Source organism: Lichenostomus cassidix, chromosome 3 (assembly GCF_008360975.1).
Source record: "Lichenostomus cassidix isolate B80296 chromosome 3, HeHo_3.0, whole genome shotgun sequence".
In the NCBI taxonomy this organism is placed as follows: domain Eukaryota; kingdom Metazoa; phylum Chordata; class Aves; order Passeriformes; family Meliphagidae; genus Lichenostomus; species Lichenostomus cassidix.
Window position 1 is genome coordinate 21098768 of NC_139483.1, and position 20180 is coordinate 21118947.

At 39.3% G+C, this 20180-nt stretch overlaps 1 protein-coding gene across 5 annotated transcripts in view; it reads right to left on the reverse strand.

Moving 5' to 3' along the window:
- RPS6KC1 (ribosomal protein S6 kinase C1) overlaps positions 1 to 20180 on the reverse strand; it is an 85986-nt gene that overhangs the window by 24957 nt on the left and 40849 nt on the right. For all 5 annotated transcript variants that reach the window (XM_085054841.1, XM_085054839.1, XM_085054840.1 and 2 more), the window contains 3 exons: positions 15257 to 15349; positions 4342 to 4389; positions 2628 to 2760 (listed from right to left, as the gene is read on the reverse strand). In XM_085054841.1, coding sequence (XP_084910967.1) covers positions 2628 to 2760; positions 4342 to 4389; positions 15257 to 15349 — 274 coding nt within the window. The remainder of the gene's footprint in view (positions 1 to 2627; positions 2761 to 4341; positions 4390 to 15256; positions 15350 to 20180) is intronic.

The window sequence follows — 20180 nt, forward strand, 5'->3', positions numbered from 1 at the left end:
TAGTGCCAGGAAGAAGCGAGGCCTTATTAACATCAGATTGGCTCTCTCCCACACTAGAACTTGCCAAGTGCTTTCCAACAAAGCTACAAGATAACTTTATGGACTTTCATGCTTCTGATGCATCTTTGAAGCCTCTGACCATGGCCAGGAGAAAAATCTGTGTGAGAACCCAAGGCCTCTCTGATCGATTCTGAGCATGTAACAGCATCACGATTTACCAAAACAAATCAACAAAAAAAGTCTTCTAGTGTCTGTGGGCAAACTTGCAGAATTCCATACAAAACCCAATAGTGCTCCACTTAATAATACAGTTAAAATCTACTCTGAACAGGAAACAGTGAGCCCTTTAGCAAACGCATGTTGTCCACTCATAACATTAAAACCTCTAAATTTGCTCCAGTATGAGTCACCACCCATTTAAATTAATATTTTACCCTTGAACTTCCCAATGGTGTACCTAACATACCTAACATCATAATAAGCACCACTTATAAATCTGACAGTCAGAATCTTCTTTCTTATTGGAACAGAATTACTTGGACTATGAGCATTCATAAAGTCATGAAATAAAATTTCAAGAGACTATCACTTAAAAAGTACTGTCCTAGAATTTTTTATCCTTTTCCAACATTAACTACAAGGACCTTCATTATTTATATCTGATCTGAGATGGATGAAATTTTAAGATAGCTTTTGTCTACAGGGATTCCTGATATTATCATCCTTGTAATTTAAAGGATGAGTGCTACTAACATATGACTGATCTGAGCAAGACCATCATCAGTGGGGTGAGCAAGGCTAGTCTTTGCATATAGTGCAGCAAAACTTTAGCCCTGTTTTTATTTATCCTTTATTCACACAGAGTTAGAAGCCTTTCTCCTGAATCACTTTCCAGCATCAGTTTCATATGACAGGGTGAGGTGCACTGGCCATTGCACCAGTTAGGGATTTGGGATTAGGCCCTATATCTGCAATACACTTATTGTATACATTCTCAGGCAATTTACTCATCACTTTGTACCCCAGCTATCCCACTTTACAACAGAATATATCCCTCTTACTCTCCCTTTGGCTGTTTTGAGCCTTGACAGTAGGTTTAAGAAAATGAAAGAGCTCTGACAAGCAATGTCTCCATTTTTCTCACTGTTACCACAATAAAATTAACATTTCCAGGAGAGCTCACATTGTCAACTGCTCACATTAGGCCTTGCTTAAAATTTTTGTTCTTATATCTGACCACTTCTCCCACAAAATTTCACTATTACTCCACTCACTTTTCCTTCTGTCTTGAGGAAGAACATTCTTCCTAAAGAGAAGAGCAAAACGGTAGGACTTCAGAAACTGCAGAAATATTAGGAACACATTTTTTATTTATTATGTAAACCCTTCTCAAATCTCTTGATTATGCTAGCCTTAAGGGCAGTTGGTATCTGACAAGGTTTGTGGGTGGGTTTTTTTGTTTTGGAGTTTCTATGGTTGTGGGTTTTTAAAAATGCTTTCTTTCCAAACGAAATAGACCAGCTTATGTAGAAATTGTAGTTCAGGTGAGAATCTCCTAATTATCCTATGTATTATTATACACACACATCAAGAAAACTAGCACTGTACGGAGCAGCACTGTAAACTCCCAAGATCACCATCAGGCACTACTGTAATGGGAGGCTTTTCTTCATGCATCACTGCTCAAGGCAAAACCAACTCACACATTGCAGAAACAGTCATTCCTGTTGCAAAGTCAACTTTAGCTGGCCTCATATGACAAGTTGTTCATTAAAAAAGCCAAAATCTAAGTTATTAGGGAAAAAAGAAATAATATTCAATGTAATAAAATTATCTTCTCTATCAATCAACTTAGCTCCTTCACATCATCCACTCTGTCTGAGTTATTAACATTTCCTAAAAAAAAGAACTATTAGCAATCCCAAAATTTATATTCTGCACTCATTCTAAACAAATATGGGTAATTACATTTAGGGAATATTTAAATCCAGGTGTTAGACAAAAAAAATCAAAATGTAATTATTTTGTGCCACCTGTTCCCTGTACATTTAACAGGAATTTTATAAATAGTTTGAAGGCACAACTCTGTGGTTTTGCTTTGAACTCCTGTGTGATGCCACTAGCTATTTTCTTAAAAATCCAGATCAGTGCAATATTAACCAACGGGAAAATGTTCATGGGTTTCAGCAGAGCTATTAAATTCTTGTGCAAATACTTGTCATTTTAACTAGAAAATGCTAAAAAGATTTACCAGTCAAAGTTTTCGAAAGTAGCCAATGACTTTATCTCTGAGAGCTAATTGCAAATAATGCGGATAGTTGCTGCAGTCAAAGCACTCCCTCCCCTGTAGAAAATAAACAGTTGGAAGCTTTCAATATTGCTACAATTCAAGTAACCCATCAGGATTTGAGGCCATTTGAAGCAGGAATCAGATCCACTGTAGAATGAGAAGGGAAAAGGGGGAGGGACAAAGGAACGGAGTGGGGCGTCTTACATGACACCGCTCTGGCACACTAAAAATATTTTAACTGGATGTGTGAGAGATTAATTTGACAACAAAGTGCACCATTGATTAAAACTGAAAACCTTTGACTATTCTCACCAATATGCTTAAACAAGAGACAAACCTTCTGCGTGCTGCAGCACAAGGAAGACAGACTCCTCAGAGATGATGTACTTGTGCAGACACACCATGTTGGGCACGCAGCGGGGGATGATGGTCGTTCTGCTCCTGCTGCACTCACTACTTTTCCTTAGACCCTGACAGAGAACAAAAAGGTCAGTTGTACCCTCAGTTGCCTTTGGAGCCTGCTGTGCTCTGTGTTTATCAACCAAACTAATCTATCCGAGTTACTCTGGGCTTCAGAGAAACCACTCATCTGCTGCTCTATGCCCCTCGGTCCCCCGAGGCTGTGCTGATGGCATCTGGCGCATTTCCAGAGAACAGAAGATGGCACAAAGCTGCCATTAAAATCAATTACATGGGTCAATGTTTTTATTAGAATCTCTCTCAAACTAAGTCATCAGGATGACACTCAGTTATTTCCCTGTGACCTTTTTCTAAAATTTTATTTTTGCGTGTGACCAAAAGATACTATGAAAAAAATTTAATTCAAGTCCTAAAGACAAAAGAACGCCTTAGCCTTACAGGTAATCCTCACATTTCCATTCTACTTTACTAAAGACTACAGCCACCACAATAAAAAGGAAAGGAAAGGATTAGTCTCCTTGAGAGGCAATGATTTTTGGGAGGTAGCGCAGGGATGAAGTTGCCAGAAGTGAAAGAATTGATGTGGGAGGGTGAAAGGGGGGGGGGAGAGAGAAAGAGAAAAAAAATTATGTCAATAGTGTGACCTATTACAATATTGATAAACATAGGCAGTTACATGGGAAATTCAATGGTACCCTATCTGTCAGTAGATAATGTGAGGTTCTAATATACAATATTCACAAAAAACCTTTCTGAGAAACAAAAAGGTTTGCTGTGTCCTGCACATACAATTTCAAAGGCCAATGCACAAAATTAAAGTGGCCTGTAAGCCAGATCTGAAGCAAGGTTACCAAATATTAGCAAGTAATTAGAGCTTCATGTTTGGGACACAGCTTTTTTTTCTGTCCTTCTGCCATGAGCAGTGAAATTCATGTCAAGGGGAGCCTGAAGTAATGGCCACATTAACAATACTCATATCTAAACTTATTCTCAGCATCACAGATGCTCTCTGTGTATTGAGGGTCTTGATCTAAACACTTTCTGAAACATGTAAGAGTAGCGTGAAAAATTTTATCCTGACCAACTCACTGCTCATAAATGTCATTCATTAGTAACATTAAACTCAGTTTTCTCAGACTACTGATGTAAAACATAAGGAAACTAATTTGAAGAAGACCAGTCATACATTTTATCTGAAACCCACTTTGGCCAGTATGATATTCTTCAGCTAAAGAAGACCAGATACAAAGTGCAGTGGATGTGCTTGGATTAAGGAGAATTTTCACCTTTGTCAGTAGCCCTGAGACACCAGGGCTTTACAGATGTTTTAAGCAGCATATTAAATCTGTGATTCTTTACCAAAGCCTGTGAAAGTGTTGGCCTCAATAACCAGAGACAGCTCAGGTGACTAAACCAACACATCTGAGCACAATGGATGTTAGAGAGAAAGGAAAGGAATGCAACCAAATGCTGACAAAAATAATTCCAGGGCACTCAATATATATTACCATAATAACAATATACTGCGGGGATAACTCTTAATTACATACAAATTCATTTTTGTGTGGTGGTGTAATTTAGGAGGCCTCATAATAAAAGATTATTAACAAATAATAAAAGATTTTACTCACCTTCAATATAAAAGTCTGCTGTGTTCTGGTGTCCATTACAAGCAAAACCTAAGCAAAAATTATTCAGAGAATTATTTAAGATTCACATGAGTAAGCTAATAAAACACAGATCTTAAATCTAATGTTAAATATTCTTACAAAGAGAGCGATATAAGCAATGATTTTAAAAAAAAAAATCAAACCCCTGCAGCACATAGACTTGATAACCAACCTCTTTTTTAGCAAAGATGACCAAGGATATAGATCTCTGGTATTCAGGTAATAACAACAACAAAAAAAGGATTTGTTTAGAGAAAAAAGTGTGGGTTTGCTGCAGAGAGAATACCTAGAGCTGCAAAGAACATCTCTGTTAGCAGTGCATCACCTCTACTAAAAGCACTTTAAACACAGCAATAAGAGAAGCACTAAATAGCCACTACACTCTTAGCAAGCTCCATTTGTTTATGTGTCGAAAACAAAACAAACAAAAATACATGTACATACATTTAGGAAACAGCATCTTCAGAAAGCTGGAACCCTCCTCCTTCAAGTCACTCTGCTCAGGAATTAACTGTTTTCAAACTCTAAGAACACAGATGTGCTTGAAAAGCACCAGCTGCAAGACAGCCACACGAGCAGCACAAGCACGAGCTCAACCCTCCTCCAGGAACAAGAACAAAATTGTGCCCTCACTGTTTATTTACAGCAGACATTGTAAACTTCAAGTATAAATATTCACATACAGTTATACCAAAATATTTAGACTGCAAAATCCTACTTCTAAAAGGCTTCCTTCCCATGCTGGCACTGGGGTTACCAAACTTTGAATTTAACAGACAAGATGCAGCTCCAAGTGAACAGACAAGGTGCAGTGAAGACCAAGTCCACTTGCATCCAAAAAGACTTCTTGCAGAGGAATGACATGTCAGGAGCAACATGGCTTCATCAGGTGGCAGAAGGGCAGCACCATACACAGCTTCCCTTACCTCCCTACTGTGAGGGGCAATGCAGCCATCCATGCTCTCTGCTGGTTCTGAAAGAAATAAATCTTTGCTCTTTGGGATGGTAGCATTCAAAACTTACTCCTCTCCCCATTGCATTTCAAACAAAAGGAGGAGAGCTGAAGTCTTTTCTAATCATTTCTCTCTCAACGTATTTCACCAGAACAAATAAAGTGACAGATTCTTCCCCATCTCAAAGACCTCCTCTTTTATTAAGAGTTGTACCCAATTTTAAAAGCTTTTCTATCTCTTCGGGGGGGAAAAAAAAATCAGCATAAGTTGGTGCGACTGAGATTTTTTTGACAAAGGAATGACACAGTTTCCATGTCAAGGGCATAGTAAGGAAAGATAAATGTGCCCAGACCACTGAGTTTGCCAAACAACTTTTTACACCTGCTACCTGGGCCTTCCAGAAACAGTGGAAACCAGCTCAATAAATAGCAGCTGTAAAACTGGTTTTGTTATCCTTGCTTAACCAAAAGGTGTAAAATTAAAATTAAAGAAAAACCCAAAATCACACCAACCTACCAAAGAAAACCAACAAAACAGAAGAAAAAGAAAAGCCACTTTACAAGAGGTGCCAAAAGATGGTAAAATGGTTTGGAAACATCTGTGTGTTTACAATCACTTTCCTTCCTCTTCTCCCAAGTTTGTTTTCAACTAGACACTGTTCACATTGAGCCAATAAATACGAGAACATATGTGATTTTTTTTTAAATGTGCCCTTTGACTGTCAATATCTCCCAAACAGGTGTTGGCTAAATGATTATAAATTGGCCTCTGGATACACCTCTTCAACTGAGCCGTACAGGACTGGCGATAATATAATTAGACCTAAAAACATCAGGCTGGTGAATGCTTTCCATCTGTTTGGCAATAATGTTTAGTTAACAATAGTCTTTAAAAGAAGCACCTTCAACTTCAGTTCTTAAAAGTTATTTATAGGGCCATTCTTAACACCCCAGCACTCTTGCTAACAAGAGCTTTAGCCACTTGGAAATTATTAGCCATACGGCTGTATATGAAAAGGAATGGCAGCATTTAACATCTGTATCTCTCCAGATTTACAAGCATCAACCTCATTTAAAGTCATTTCTTAATGAACAGTTCTGTGGTCTGTATTAATATTATAGTTGCATGCACAAAGATCATAAGGAGCCAAACATTTTTTTAATACCAACAGTAGGCCAATCAGTAATGAAGCTGTCAGCATAAAGGACAGAATAATAGCTTCTTTAACCCTCAAACAGGATTTGTTCATTTGTAGAGTAGAAGACACCAATTTAAAAACTGCTCATGGGTTTGCTCACCTTTATAAAGACAAAAATCTAATTTGGTACTAATTTGATACAATTGTCTTTCCAATAAAAGGCTCCTAAAGCCATCTTTTATTCCATGATAAAACAACTGCTATAACTAAAACTGTCATGAAATAATTACCTTTGATAGCATACCTTATTGCACAAATACAATTAATGTATTCCTCCCTTTCATTTTTCACACTTGCTTATCAGCACTGTATTAGCATATGGTACAACAGAAGAGATTACTGAGCCCTTGCCCTATAAGTTGATGTATAGAGGGAGGACCACTAACACAAATAAAGCAGGCAGCAGGTCCCTGTAGGGTAACTTCATCTGCTGGGATATTGCAGCATCAACATGAAAGCAGCAGCTACAGTTTTATACCTGCAATAACAACAACTAATATCCCTGTGCCTTTGAGGTTAACTACCTCGATGGACTACCCAGTCCAAATAACCAGATCCCAGATCCTTTCTCTTTGCTTCCCATCAACCCTCTTACATTCCCCGAGTGATTAACACCTCATTTACAGCTCCACTTTATTTTAGGGACTGTTATTTCTTTGTTGATTCAGTATCAACCTTTGGCAAGACTGTTTACCTAAAAAGGGACTCCAAGAAGCCCAGGAAGAGCCACAGAAGTAACTTTAGAAATTCATGCAGTGATGGTCCAAATGGACCTGCCCTGGCAGACTGCAGACTTTACATGGGCCCACCAAAAACTTGTTTCAAGGGAAAGCAGCCTGCATGAATTATTACAAAGATGTGGTTTAACCATTACATTACAAAGATGTGGTTTAATTATTATCCCAAATAATTAAAGGACTACATGAATGGGCACATGGCTATCAGAAAACTATTTCAGGAAGGGGTAAGACCAGGTAAGAGAGGGTCACAAGTATATTTGCTAGAGTTTTTATCACTCACCCAGAGCAGAGAAAGGTCAGCAGTTCTTGGATGCGTTACAAGGCTGCTGCAGAAGGGCAGAACTGTACCCCTGCCACTGACTCAGGTGCCAACTTACTCTCCACACCTCACGCTTTACAACCAATTTATAGACAGCAGTGCACCAAGTCTTTCCTGTTTGCATTCCTTCCATTGCAAAAGTGCTTCTGTAATTCTAAGATTTCTTTTTAAAATTCAAAGTGACAAGTCCTTACCCTAAGGGCACAATGGGACAAAACAGGATTCCCCAGAGCATTCCCTGGGACAGAACTCTTTTACTCCCCAGAGCAGATCACACAGAGATGCTGGCATTAGACTAGGCTGCTTCTAGCCCACATAAGCTGACACAACCTCTTTCACCACGTAAGTTGTAATATTTAACATCACCTAACAACGAGCTGTTGGCTGTAACATTCAGCATCCTGTCTCAGAGAGGAGGGAGAAGAAGGCACAGCAGGGGCACTCCTGGGCACCAAGCAACTAGAATGTGACACAAAAGGAGACAAGGCAAAATCCTATTTGTAAAACTAATGGATGAACAGAGTCAAGGACCACGTATCACTCTGGCTCTTATGGCACTATTGCTTATTCATTCTTTTTTTTTTTGAGTTGATGACAACCTCAACATGGCCAAAAACACTGACACACAAATAGCAATTACCACAAATAAATATCTAACGTAAATAAGTGTCTTCAGCAGCACAGACATCCTAATTCTGTACAAGCACTGGAGCTCTCAGGCACATTCCAAAAAACAAGTGAACGCAGTAGCACTGCATGACAGCATCTCACTAAAGTGAGACTGCAATATCCCTCTGCGATGCCAAATAGGATTTCCTACTCGTGAATTCTCTATTTTTTCCCAAAGTCAAGGGTTAATTCTGATGCTGACAGCAGCTACTTAAAAAAATTAGCTTCTTAGATTTGATTTACAGTGTATCCAACAGCTTAGAGGAAAATAAATTAAATTCAATTCAATGTAGTAGGTACAATTAATTGGAGAAAAATAAAATAAAACTTGCCTGGTAAATAACTATAGTCTAGCTTTAAGAAAACAGTTAATTTTAAGATCCTTTAAATGCACAGAAATTAGCAAATGTTTCAGTATGCTAATTTTTTTTAATTAAAAGATATTTCTGCAGTAAAAGCTCTTTCATATGCACTACTGATTCTTCATCAAACGTGAAGTTTCCAACTTAACACCAGTATAGCCGGTGGCAGCCTGAAGGTTTACCATCTGCTGCCACCCAAAGTCACGGTGGCCACCTTCAGAACATATGCATCAAAGCCCTGAGATAAGAGACTGAAGGAATACTGCAGAAGTCAGCATAAGGGGGAGCACAGACCCAGGGGCAGGCAACAGGCAAGTCACCAGGAAAAAAGAACATGGTGAACCAGCAGTCACCCCACCGAGCACCCAGCCAAGGTCACGGGGGACAGCACTGGGAGAACTGAGGACTGCTCTAAACTGCGCTGCTCTGCTGCGGGTGGCTTCAGCACTAATGCATAAACCCTATCACGCTGCAGACACTTGCTTCCCCAGTTCCTTTCTTTTCTGGGATTTTTTTCCCCCCTCCCTTCTCTCCTGCCCAGCATCTCACACTGATTTTTCTTCTTAGTCTCCAGTCTTTCAGGACATACCTGTGCTTTTTATTTACTGGAGCAGCTTTTAACACTAATCAAAACAAACACATCAACACATTTGCTTACAAAAATGTGACTTTAATTCACTAACACAACTGAAAAATACCTCCTGCCTGATCAAAGAAAATGGAATAGGATCTCTTACTGCAGTACCAGACAGCAGAAAGGTTTCCAAGACAAACCAGAGCTAAGGGATTACTTTAAAGCCAGCTCCATTTTGTTATTAAATTGCTGCTCTACACTGAAAACACATTATCTAATATTGTCACCAGTGGGCCACCTATTAGCTCTGGTCCTTATTTGCTAAACAAATGCACTCTTCTCATAGGATAGATACTCTAATAAAAGTCCTATGAACTTGAGTATGTATCAGATGATCACCTAGGATTTTTTTTCTTGTGTTTACCCTACCAGCTGGAAAACCCTGTAGTGACAGATGACAGGAAATGAGACAAGTTGTCCACCTGATCCTAGGCATGAGTATTTGGGAGTGTAAGGAAACCTCAGCAGGGGCTGGCACACAGCAGGGTGCTGCACTCAGGACATAGCTGTGTTGATGGGCAGGAGCAGGGGTACAATTCCTCCTGCTCTCCTCAGCTGTACCGGCTGTCACAAGGCTACCAGGATTAAAAGATCTACTTAACACAGATTTATTCTTGTCACTTTTCAGATTACACCACCCAGACTCTCACTCGTCTCCCTCTGTCGTTACAGAAAGAGATTACATTTGGCTAATATGTATGAAAAATGTGATTATTCCTTATCCTTGTACCTGTGCAATATGAATTATCTTCAGTTTGCAATTATTCCTCCTTTCAAACCATTATTCTAAGGAACTTACAGCTCGTATATTCTGTGACTTGCAATAATAGTGTACTTATAAGACAAATGGTGCAGCTTTAAATAATGAAAATGCTAAGAAAGCAGCATATATTCAAATTCGAATTTTTTAATACTTTGGAGTTAGTTGGTAACACCAAAGAAAGTCCATTTTCTTAGAGTAAACTAAAAAACTTGCCAATAAATTACAAATGGTGAAATATCAACCTAGAAAATATATCTGGCAGGTTTTACTAGTGAAAGCATTTTACAATATGAAATGCCACTGGCATCCCAGAGTAATTGCCCAGCACCAATTATGTACTAAGCAACTTAGTAACAGTTAGGAAGATAAATAATTTTGGCTTAAAATATCTCAATAATTTATTTCTTTCTGAAGGCCAGAAGATACATATAGTTCAGCCTGTATAAGAATGTCCAACAATGTAATTTCTTTTTTCTAAAGGCAAGGGCAAAATTTGCATTACTCTACAAAATCACACTCAAGTCAAAAGAAATTTTAGTGAGACAAACAAGAAAGAAGCGAGGGAGAAACTAAGGGTCAAAACAACAAACACTCAGAAATGTTCAGATTTGTATAAATGGAAAGATTTCAGGAAAACATGTAGCAGGTATCTCAGGGCAGAGAAGAAGGCACAGGACTCCTTCTAGCTGGCAAAGAGACTACGTTTTAAAGCTGAGCAAGCTTTGTTACTTGGGGCTTGAAACCTGACTGTAGTTTAGGAATAATCCCACAGCAGTAGGGAAAGGAAGGTAGTGAGCCAAGAAATCAGTTTCAGCAATAACTCTGTAGTTGATTTGATTTTGTTGGATTTGGCAAGCCACATAAGAAACCAAAAGGTTATCAAAACATAAAACCAGATCTTAAAAGTTTATTTGTATAAATAGTTACTACTATTACTCAGTTTCAGATTTTCACCCTTTTTGCCACTGCTGCTTTCCATTATGTCCCACTTGTATCAACATTACAGCTCCCTTTCCCCCACACCTCTTAGGCACACACAGCAATTCATTCAAATCCATAAGATGATCTAAAGATGCTTGACAGAGTGCACCTGAGAGCCAGGGAAGGGAAAATATCTGCTACGGTAAACTCAGTTTCACAGCTGCAACAGTGTTTAATCTCACCTCAAAATAAAAGGCTGAATGTTTAAGTTACTAACAAACACTAACAGGACATAGTTAGCTATGTCTGGTTTTCATGCACAAAACACATGCTGCCATAAGAAGAGCTTATTCCTCCTACCCCTCTCATTAAATTTCATTAAAACTAGCCATAACCTGTTTGGATTCAGCTCAGGGTCTGGAGATTATGCATGTGAAGTTGATATATAGTCTACATATTTCTACTTTTTGGCACTTTCACTCATTAAGCAGACAAGTAGTAATCACACTTTATAAATAATTAATAATATTGATTTGGTTCTCTCACATAGTTTTAAAGTCAGTTCACCAAAATGTACAACCACCAGAGTTAAGACTTCTCACAACAGCCTGTGAGACACAAAAAACCCCCAATATTCAAGATTAACAGAATTGCTTCCATTTTCTAAGAACAGTCATCTAGCTCAGAAACTCCCAAAATTATTTTAGCAAGGCCCTGATGAGGGTATGTTATTTTATTAAGTTTCATAATAAAGCTTAACAGTGTATTGAACAACAAGCTCAAATGTAAGGGCAGCTGTGAAAGAACTGAACACAGCAACAACAGTGCCAATACAGACAGTGTGCCTTGATGGGGGACCAGGGGAGGGGATAGAAGAGACATAAAAGACAGCCATTGGTTACAGAGGCATAGTTATTACTTAATGCACTCTGCTTTCAAGATGAATCTTTAAATTGAATGAATCTAAATAACAGAGGGTTCTAAAGAATAAGAAATTGGGTTTGAAACAGCATTGTGAAAGTATCCAGCAGCACCATAACAAAGTCGTTTCTTTAGGGGCTGGTTGTAGCTTCAAAAGAAAGATTTGCCTAGGGCAGAAACTCAGCGCAGAACCTGCAACCTTGATTTTTAATTAGGCAAATTTTGAAAGCAAAACTCTTTCCTATTCCAAAAAAGAAGTTTTCTACTTTAAAGTACATGAGCTGATAAAATAATTGATCCTTTGTGGTCAGTGATAACCAACAGCTACAGTATTTAGGTATTTGTTTTCAATGCAGGACCTCTGGTAACACTAATAAGAGCTTCGCTACCCAAATAGCAGCACCTCAGATTCCACAACATTTGCAGGACAAAAGCCACCTTTACAATTAGATTACACCTCTATTTTCAGAAACCTACTCACAAGCAGACTCTTTCCATATTAAACATATAAAATACCTGCAAACACCATCTCATTAACTTTTGACACCATTAAGTGAGCAAACACAGCAGCACCAGAACTCAAAGAAAAAAGAATGGTTTCCTCAAGCAAAACCTAAGTCCTCTTTGGTCTACTAAAATAGTCGGATTTATACTACAGCCTTTGCAACAGAGCAAAAGCAGAAGGATGGGAGGCAAGGCAGATATGAGCATTCTTCACTGAATTTTCACAATAATTTAAGGAGTTTAATAATGGTAAGATCTCTAACTCTCTCAGATTTAGTAGAAAAGGATCAATGCAACAAATATTACTGAGGTGACAAGGAAGGTGGAAAGGGCGGACAGGGAAAGAAAGATTGCACATTGGGAATAAACTAGGCTAAAATTAAATATCTAATCATTCTGCCTAGTCTAAAATAGTTTGAAAATCCCAGAGTTTCAGGTAGCAACAAGCATTTTGTCTGTGAAAATGAAGCCAATTCAAAATACTTCAAGAGGCTTCAAAAGAAGAACAAAGAGTGACATTACTCTAAGGGAAAGCACTGAACCTTTCAGCATTTGAATGAGGGAAGGTTAACAGCTGGTTTTCTCGAGGCAGCACTGTAGCAGGCAGACACCACTCTGGGCTTCAGCACTGGGAGAACAAGTCTGCAAACCAACCAACACCATTTTTATGTCAGTGTGTTTAAGCCAGTCTTGCACAGGGTTAGTCAAGCCAGCAGTTACAATGCCAGTGGCTCATTACTACCCACACACCCATTTTCTGCTGAAACCAAAGCAGCTACCTTAGGGTTAGAATGGAAGCTTATTTTCAGGCAAAACTCTGCATGGTGCTGAATCAGTTACAGCCTTGTGCCCAAAAGCATGGAATCTTCAATGCTGGCCCTGAAAATCAAAATCCATTTTCAGGAACAAGCACGCTATGTCATCTACTTGGCTCCAGCAAGGATACTTACACATTGATTGGATTTCTCCATGATGAGAGCTTTAGGGCATATGGAAGCAGTGAAGGAGGCAAATGACAGGGATGGTAAGGAAGGAAGTGAGATGGTGCTTTAAACCAAAGGCAGGGGCATCACCTCCAGCCCACAGATACATGTGCACATTTTCGCTTCATATTCACATGCATTTTTGTGTATGCATTATAAAACCAAACAAAACATTCTCTGAGCTTAGAGCAGATTTTCATTTGCCTCACTACTTTACAAACACCTAGAAAATATATGATAAAGAGCAGCCTATTCAGAATAAGGCTAAGACTGTGACAAGGAGAATCTGGAAGTAGAAACGCAGAGTACAAAGACACCTGAAAGCTCCCTTTCATACACAGTAATTAAACACAAGGTCTGAGCCCTAGGATACTGTTCACGTATGATCATTCCAGCTGTATGCACAGGACTTTGACTCCTTGCATGCATCTCCAACTCTGAGAATCTTGTATTTCTGTCATCATTAGAATCCTGATTCTTCCTAACTCTGCTCCAAAGATTTGGACATGTTCAGCTCACACCTGGGACACTTAACTGAAACTGCTCTGAGAGAGCTAAGGAGATGTGGTACCACCAAGGACTCCAAAAGCTTCATTCTGATCAACCAGTCTTCTCCAGTAGCTGTTCATTATCCTTACACAAGAATGGAGATACTGATAAAGTCTGTCTTGATTCATTCCCACCACTTCTGCAGGCTCATTCTGTCAGACTCATTCACAAAATCCATGCCCACTCCATCCATTTAGTGGCTACTAATTCGGTTAGCACCTCCTAACAGGTGCTACAGATAGGTGATCTTTCCAACATGTCTGATACATATACAGTCTAAATTCTGGTGGAATACAGGCTAAATTCTGTACTTGCAACTGAGGAAAGAAGACACAATGAATACGAAGTCAGAGCTTAGAAAACCTTGTGTGCTATAAAAACAACCACAATACCTAATGTATACAGCCCTCTGAGGAGAAGTTATCAACTTATGCACACAATTACAACAAAACAGGCAAAGAAAAACAAAAACCAGTCCCAATAGCTAGGTTCAGTCCAACAAGAAAAAGAAACCAAGAAATACAGACCTCAAGGGATGAGCCACAGGTTTTTGATGCACGTTACAAATGCATAAATTGACCATGCATCAGTAGCTCATGCACAAACCAGGGACTACATAAGGAACTATCAAAAAGCACAAGGGATTTGGCACAGCAAAAAGGAAATGAGCCATTACAGTCTGCATTAGCCACTGTCACGCTGCTGAATAATACATCATCTTAAAAGTATTTGGTAAGGTGGTAACTAATCAGCATTATCAAAACAACCCAACAATTCTTCTGGTCTCTTAATTAGGCTTGCAAAAAAATCCGTATGGTCCTTTACTGTTTACAGACGGGTATTATCCTGGGATTTTGGAAGACATTATTTGCATGACTCAAAAATAAGCTTGGCTTCATTGCTGAATCTCTGTCTTGGCAAGGGATTTAAATTCCAAATTCTCAGGGAAGGAGAACAGTCGTGTGTGTCCCCAGTTCCCATTTCAAGTAAGAGTTCAAAAGTAAGAATTTGTACCCTTCTATATTTCAAGTATCCACCAGATTGTTCAAGTGAAAACGTATCAACTTGTCCTTACCCCAGAACAGCAACCATGACTTCATTTTTGAAAAACAAGCCTCATCCGATTGAATGCTACCAAACATGTACCTTATCCTTTAGCTCAAATACATTTTGCATGACCTTACATGAATTGCTTAGATAAAAGCCTTTTTTTCTTCTACTTTTGTTATTTTAAAGTGCAGATGCATTTGAGTCATTTTCCCCTTTTGTTTCATATCCTTAAGATCCACAGCTTCAAAGACAAAATGTCAGCATGCAGTCGATTTATGACTGAATTCTTGAAGAGACACTGAAGAATTACCTTGTCAATCACCCCAAGGACTCTGAAGGTCTTCAGTTCCTCGGCAGGGCTCCTTAGGTTCCAAGAGGGCCTTGAACTTAGTGATCCTGGAGGCTAATGGAAGATATCAAAGATTATACATCAATCAGGGTGGTACTTGAAGGAAGACTGCCTGCTGAAGCAAATGCCAGGCCGAAGGAAACTAAATTTATCATAAATCAGAGAGACTGAAGATGAAAGGAGAAGTTTTCTGTTTGTCCTTAGTGGGGGGAAAAAAAACCAACTTGCAAGTAAATAAAAGTCAAGATAACATGGAAAACAAAAATTTAAAAAAGAAAAAAGCAATGAATTTTTATATTTTCTACGCTTAATGGAACCCAGCAATTGATTACTCAGTTCTTACCACATAATAATAATCAATCAAAGCCTTACAGGTATTCTGGGTACAAAATAATTCAGAGATCACTGAGGAGGAGAAAGCAAATTAGAGGCTTTTTAAGTCTGAAGAACATAAAATATAGAATTATAAACAGGATTTTCTTGCTCTCTGGTGGGCTTTATGAAATCCTTTTAATAATAAGTGCACAACAGAAATTATTCCTAAAGCTGCCTTAGAAAAACGTAGCTAGCTATGTATCGTTAATCTAGAAATTAACACCACAGCAAGAAAATTGGCAGGTGCTAACTATTCAAGTAGTTAATATGCTAATAAACATAAATGTTTGTCCAGACTATGTTTTGTAGTTTCTCAGAGCAAACCAAAGCTTGCATGTCAGAGGGGGGGGAACGATGTTTCAACTGGAAGTCTTTTGGGACAAAGATCAACCTCTTAAGCATCCCATATACCTCTGGCGTGTGAACAAACGTTTTCAGCAGTTTCTAGTTGCCAACTGAGAGAATTCATTAGATCTTCCTCCAAAAATTCAACATGTACCTTCTATTAGAACCACAGACCCGGATCTCTTCCTCACAAATAAGGTAACTTCATTTACAGAGATGCTGAATGCCAAACTCCTTTTAAGCATAACCTGGCCTCCCCAAGTACATTCCTATCACACAAAGGTGCAAAGGAAAAGGAAAGTGCTTGATTTCTAGGCTTCTAAGAGAAAAAAGCTGGTTTCCAAATTTGTTGGCATTCTGAGGCAATATTTAACAATTATGTCACAAAGGAAAATGGCTGGTAAGCAAATATGCTGTTGATGAAATGTTTAACTATCAGGGAAAATAAAAAAAATTTTCTTTGTGATGAGAAACTCCAAGATCCTGAACTGGGCAGAGCCATTTCCTGCCCCTGATTTTTTCTCCCTCAGACATCATTACTGTGCTATCCTCAAAGGCCAAAGCAACTCCTCAAAGCCTTCCCCAAAACTGGGCCCATTCACGTTGCCAGTCAACAACATTCTCTCCTTCCATATTCCTCTGTAAAAGTCAGTACTTATTTACGTACTGATTGCCCACAAAATCCAAAAGAAAGGGCCATAAACACCCATTCAAAAAGCATGGAGGAAAGTGTGCTTTTCTGGGCTCAATGTTTAAGAGTTTATTATTTATCTTCATTTATTTGTCTGGATCTGATAATTGTTTTGTCATGTAAACCCTGCCAAGCAGGAGTACCAACAGCAGTTAAGAGAAAACAGCCCAGATTCTACAATCTCAAATTAAAGGCTTTAACAGCAAGAAGAATAAAAAAAGAAAACTCTACATGAACTTCTTTTCTCCAAGCCTAATTTCAGTTCCACATTCCAGCGAGCTGGTGAAAGTATTTTGAGAGTGTGCAATTTTTCTGCAATAATGAAATAGTCCTTTTGAAACAAAGAGTTGTGCTAACACAGTTTATTCATGACAAGATTTCAAAAGCATTCTAAGGAATACGTTTAAAGGAAGAGACCATTTCCTAATCCTCTAGACTACTATAAAAGATTTTCTCTTCTATCTGCTTGCTATTACATTTTATAACCATTCCACAATAATCATGCTTTTAGAATTTTCTCTTATGAATAACATTTCAACCATGAATTAAGTTCATACATATCTACAGAAGTTAATAGTTGTCTAATAATGCTATACAATCAGATTTCTTCACCCATCCTGTCCGAAGAGACAAAAAAACCCCAGTATATATATGTATCTTTTAGGTCCTTCTCTAAAATGTGACCAATAGCGGCACAGTTAGTAATACTGTATACACACTCTGTTTTTTATATATGTGCTCTACAGTCACTTCTTACCTTAAAAGGATTTACAATCACATCCACATCTCCACAGCTCCCAGTAGGCTCTCCATTTTTATCAGTTTTGCTCTTTACAGTACTTTGGTTTCACTGTTTCAAAGTCTAATAGAAGAGCCCAATGATGGGGCTCACATTCTGTTGTAAAACAGGCTGGAAGCAAACTCCAAATTCCCAGAACAATTCCCAGAACTACAGTAATTAAGCACTCTATGAAAGCCTGCTCCTCTGAATAGAGTAAAAATCCAAGCTCAGCATCTAGGCAGCAATAAGAAAAACAACTAAAAACCCCCGCTCTCATCAAAAAGCAGAGGAACAAAAAGATAGACAGGAAGGAGGACAACAAAAAAAAAAATCAAAAGCTTAATTTGCCTTTAGAAATGAGATAAATATTCTAAACAAAGTGGCAGGCTACCTCCAGAAGGCTTTCAGCAGCCTGTCCAAATGCTCAGCATGCTGCTCAGGTATGCCAGGAACTTCTCTCCTCTGGTCAGGCCCTTTCTATTTCCAGACTACACTCTGGATTTATCCAGAGTTAAGACACCAGCTCCTCTCCTACCATCACCTTTTGGTAACCATGTGTAAATTTCAAGTAGGAAAGGATGATGCTGATTGTGGTGATCCTGCAAGGACTCAGCAACCTGTGGCCACTGTTTGGAAAGTTCTGGTTTTGCAAGCTACACAAGGAATATGGCCACAGCTCTTGCCTCAGCTTTGGCATCACTACCAGCAAGTAGAAGAGCAGAGAGAGACACAGAAGTACAGCACCAGTCAGGTAATACAAAGGGCACCTTGTGTGAGCTTCATTTAAGGCAAGAGCACTATCCCTAGCTCAGTGATACAAATACCATTTGATGGGAAATCATAGAATATCCTGAGCTGGAAGGGACCCACAAGGATCATCACATCCAGCTCCTGGACTTCTCCTGGCCAAGAGCCACACCATGTGTACATCTCAGGCTGAGGGCACCCCAGCATCTGTTGTGGGGGTTCCCCACACCCCTCTACATCCTGAGATGCAGTGAAACATGAGGAATGGTGGAGTCCTGGTCCCTCCTCGGTTGCTCAAAGCAATTCACGTGCTCAAGCAGTGATGGCCCTTGCACTGGTCTCTCAAAGCTTTCTCAGCACAACTGCTGTTTTCCCTAAATTTCCCTCTAATTAAGTATTTGACCTTAATTTTCACTTCTTCATTTTTTCACTCAGAAAGCTCTGCTAATTTAACTGCTAATACTGCCACCTTTAACACCAGTCACCACAGATCCTCCGGATAAGAGAACTTTCATAAACACCACTGCAGATCTGTATATAAAAATGTGACCTCCCCTTGCCATTCAGAGGTCTGAGTCTGATGACTTCAATAACTATCTACCTGTAGCACTGCCAGATCTTCCCCTGCAGCAAGGAGATGCCTTGTTTTGATGCAGATACACTGGTATCTGCCTCATGGGTGTGACAGTGCCTCCAGCTCTCCTGGTCTGGCAGAACATCCTGGCTCCTTCCTCTCTCTGCACCAGAAGAAAACCAGGTTGGAGTTCTGCCTGCATCTGAACCAGACAGAACTATATTGTGCTTCAGAAGGCCCTCAGTGAGCACCATCTGGGGAATGTACCTTTCCTGAAGCTGGGACACACCTTGGATGTGATCCTAGAAGCCATGAGACAATTTCTTATTTTATGCTAAATCTGTATCTCACAGAACTATGGCACTGCATTTTCTTTATACTTCATGTAATTTTCATGCACATTTAATGAGAGTTTTACGAAGATATCTTATGGAAACCACAAAGACTGCTTCTGTTTGGGCATCAGGCTTGCATGTACCTCTTGCTACTAAATTGCTTTGAAAATCAAAAATAATTGACATTCTAAAAGACAACAGCTTTCATAACGGTGCAAAAAGAAACAACTCTGAATATACAAAGTTAGGCGTAAGTAGAATCAGAACTAATTTCAAAGAGGAAAAAAATATGCTTTATAAAAACTACCCAAGTTACAATGGCCCCACAGCCTGTACAAGCACCTGAGCTGGACTTTGCAGCTGACAGCTACAAAGACTGCGGCTTTCTCATGGTCAATCCAGTGTGGCTCAGAGGCTGTTGCTGCAGCTCCCACTTAGGCTTGGAGGTGGCTCCCCCAGAGATGCTACTTAAAAAGGGTCAGAGGGGGAAAATGTGGCTTGAGAATCTGCAAAATGACCCAGTGCTGCTCTTACACAGCACGCTGGAGCACTTGCCCAAGAGACAGTCCTTGAGGCTCCAGTGCTGCACCAAAGGAAGAAGAAGAAAAGGACAACATTTGCTGCAGCCCGTTTTTCCAGAAGGTCCACATGCCTGTTTAAGAGTTCGAGAAGCTGCCTCCATATCTCCTGCTCTTATGGGTCACAGCACATATGGGTCACATTCTCACTGTTTACAAGACACTCAGATGAGTTCCCAGCTCAAGGTCACAATTGTGTCAGTTCCTTATGTTTCTTTTAAGCCCCCTACCCACAATCTTTCTTTAATAATGCCAAGGGTTCTCCAAACACCACCTTCTTGTGCTCTTCACCACTTGCACTAGCCAGCAGCAGGGTGGTTGCTAAGGATGCTATCCTTGAGGGTGACACTGCTAAAAAGTAATAAAGTACTGGTGTTCTTTGTTTGGTTACCATGGTATCAAAGACAATTTTGCTTCTCAGCTCTCAAATACCAGACTTTTGTCTTTTTTGGGGAAATC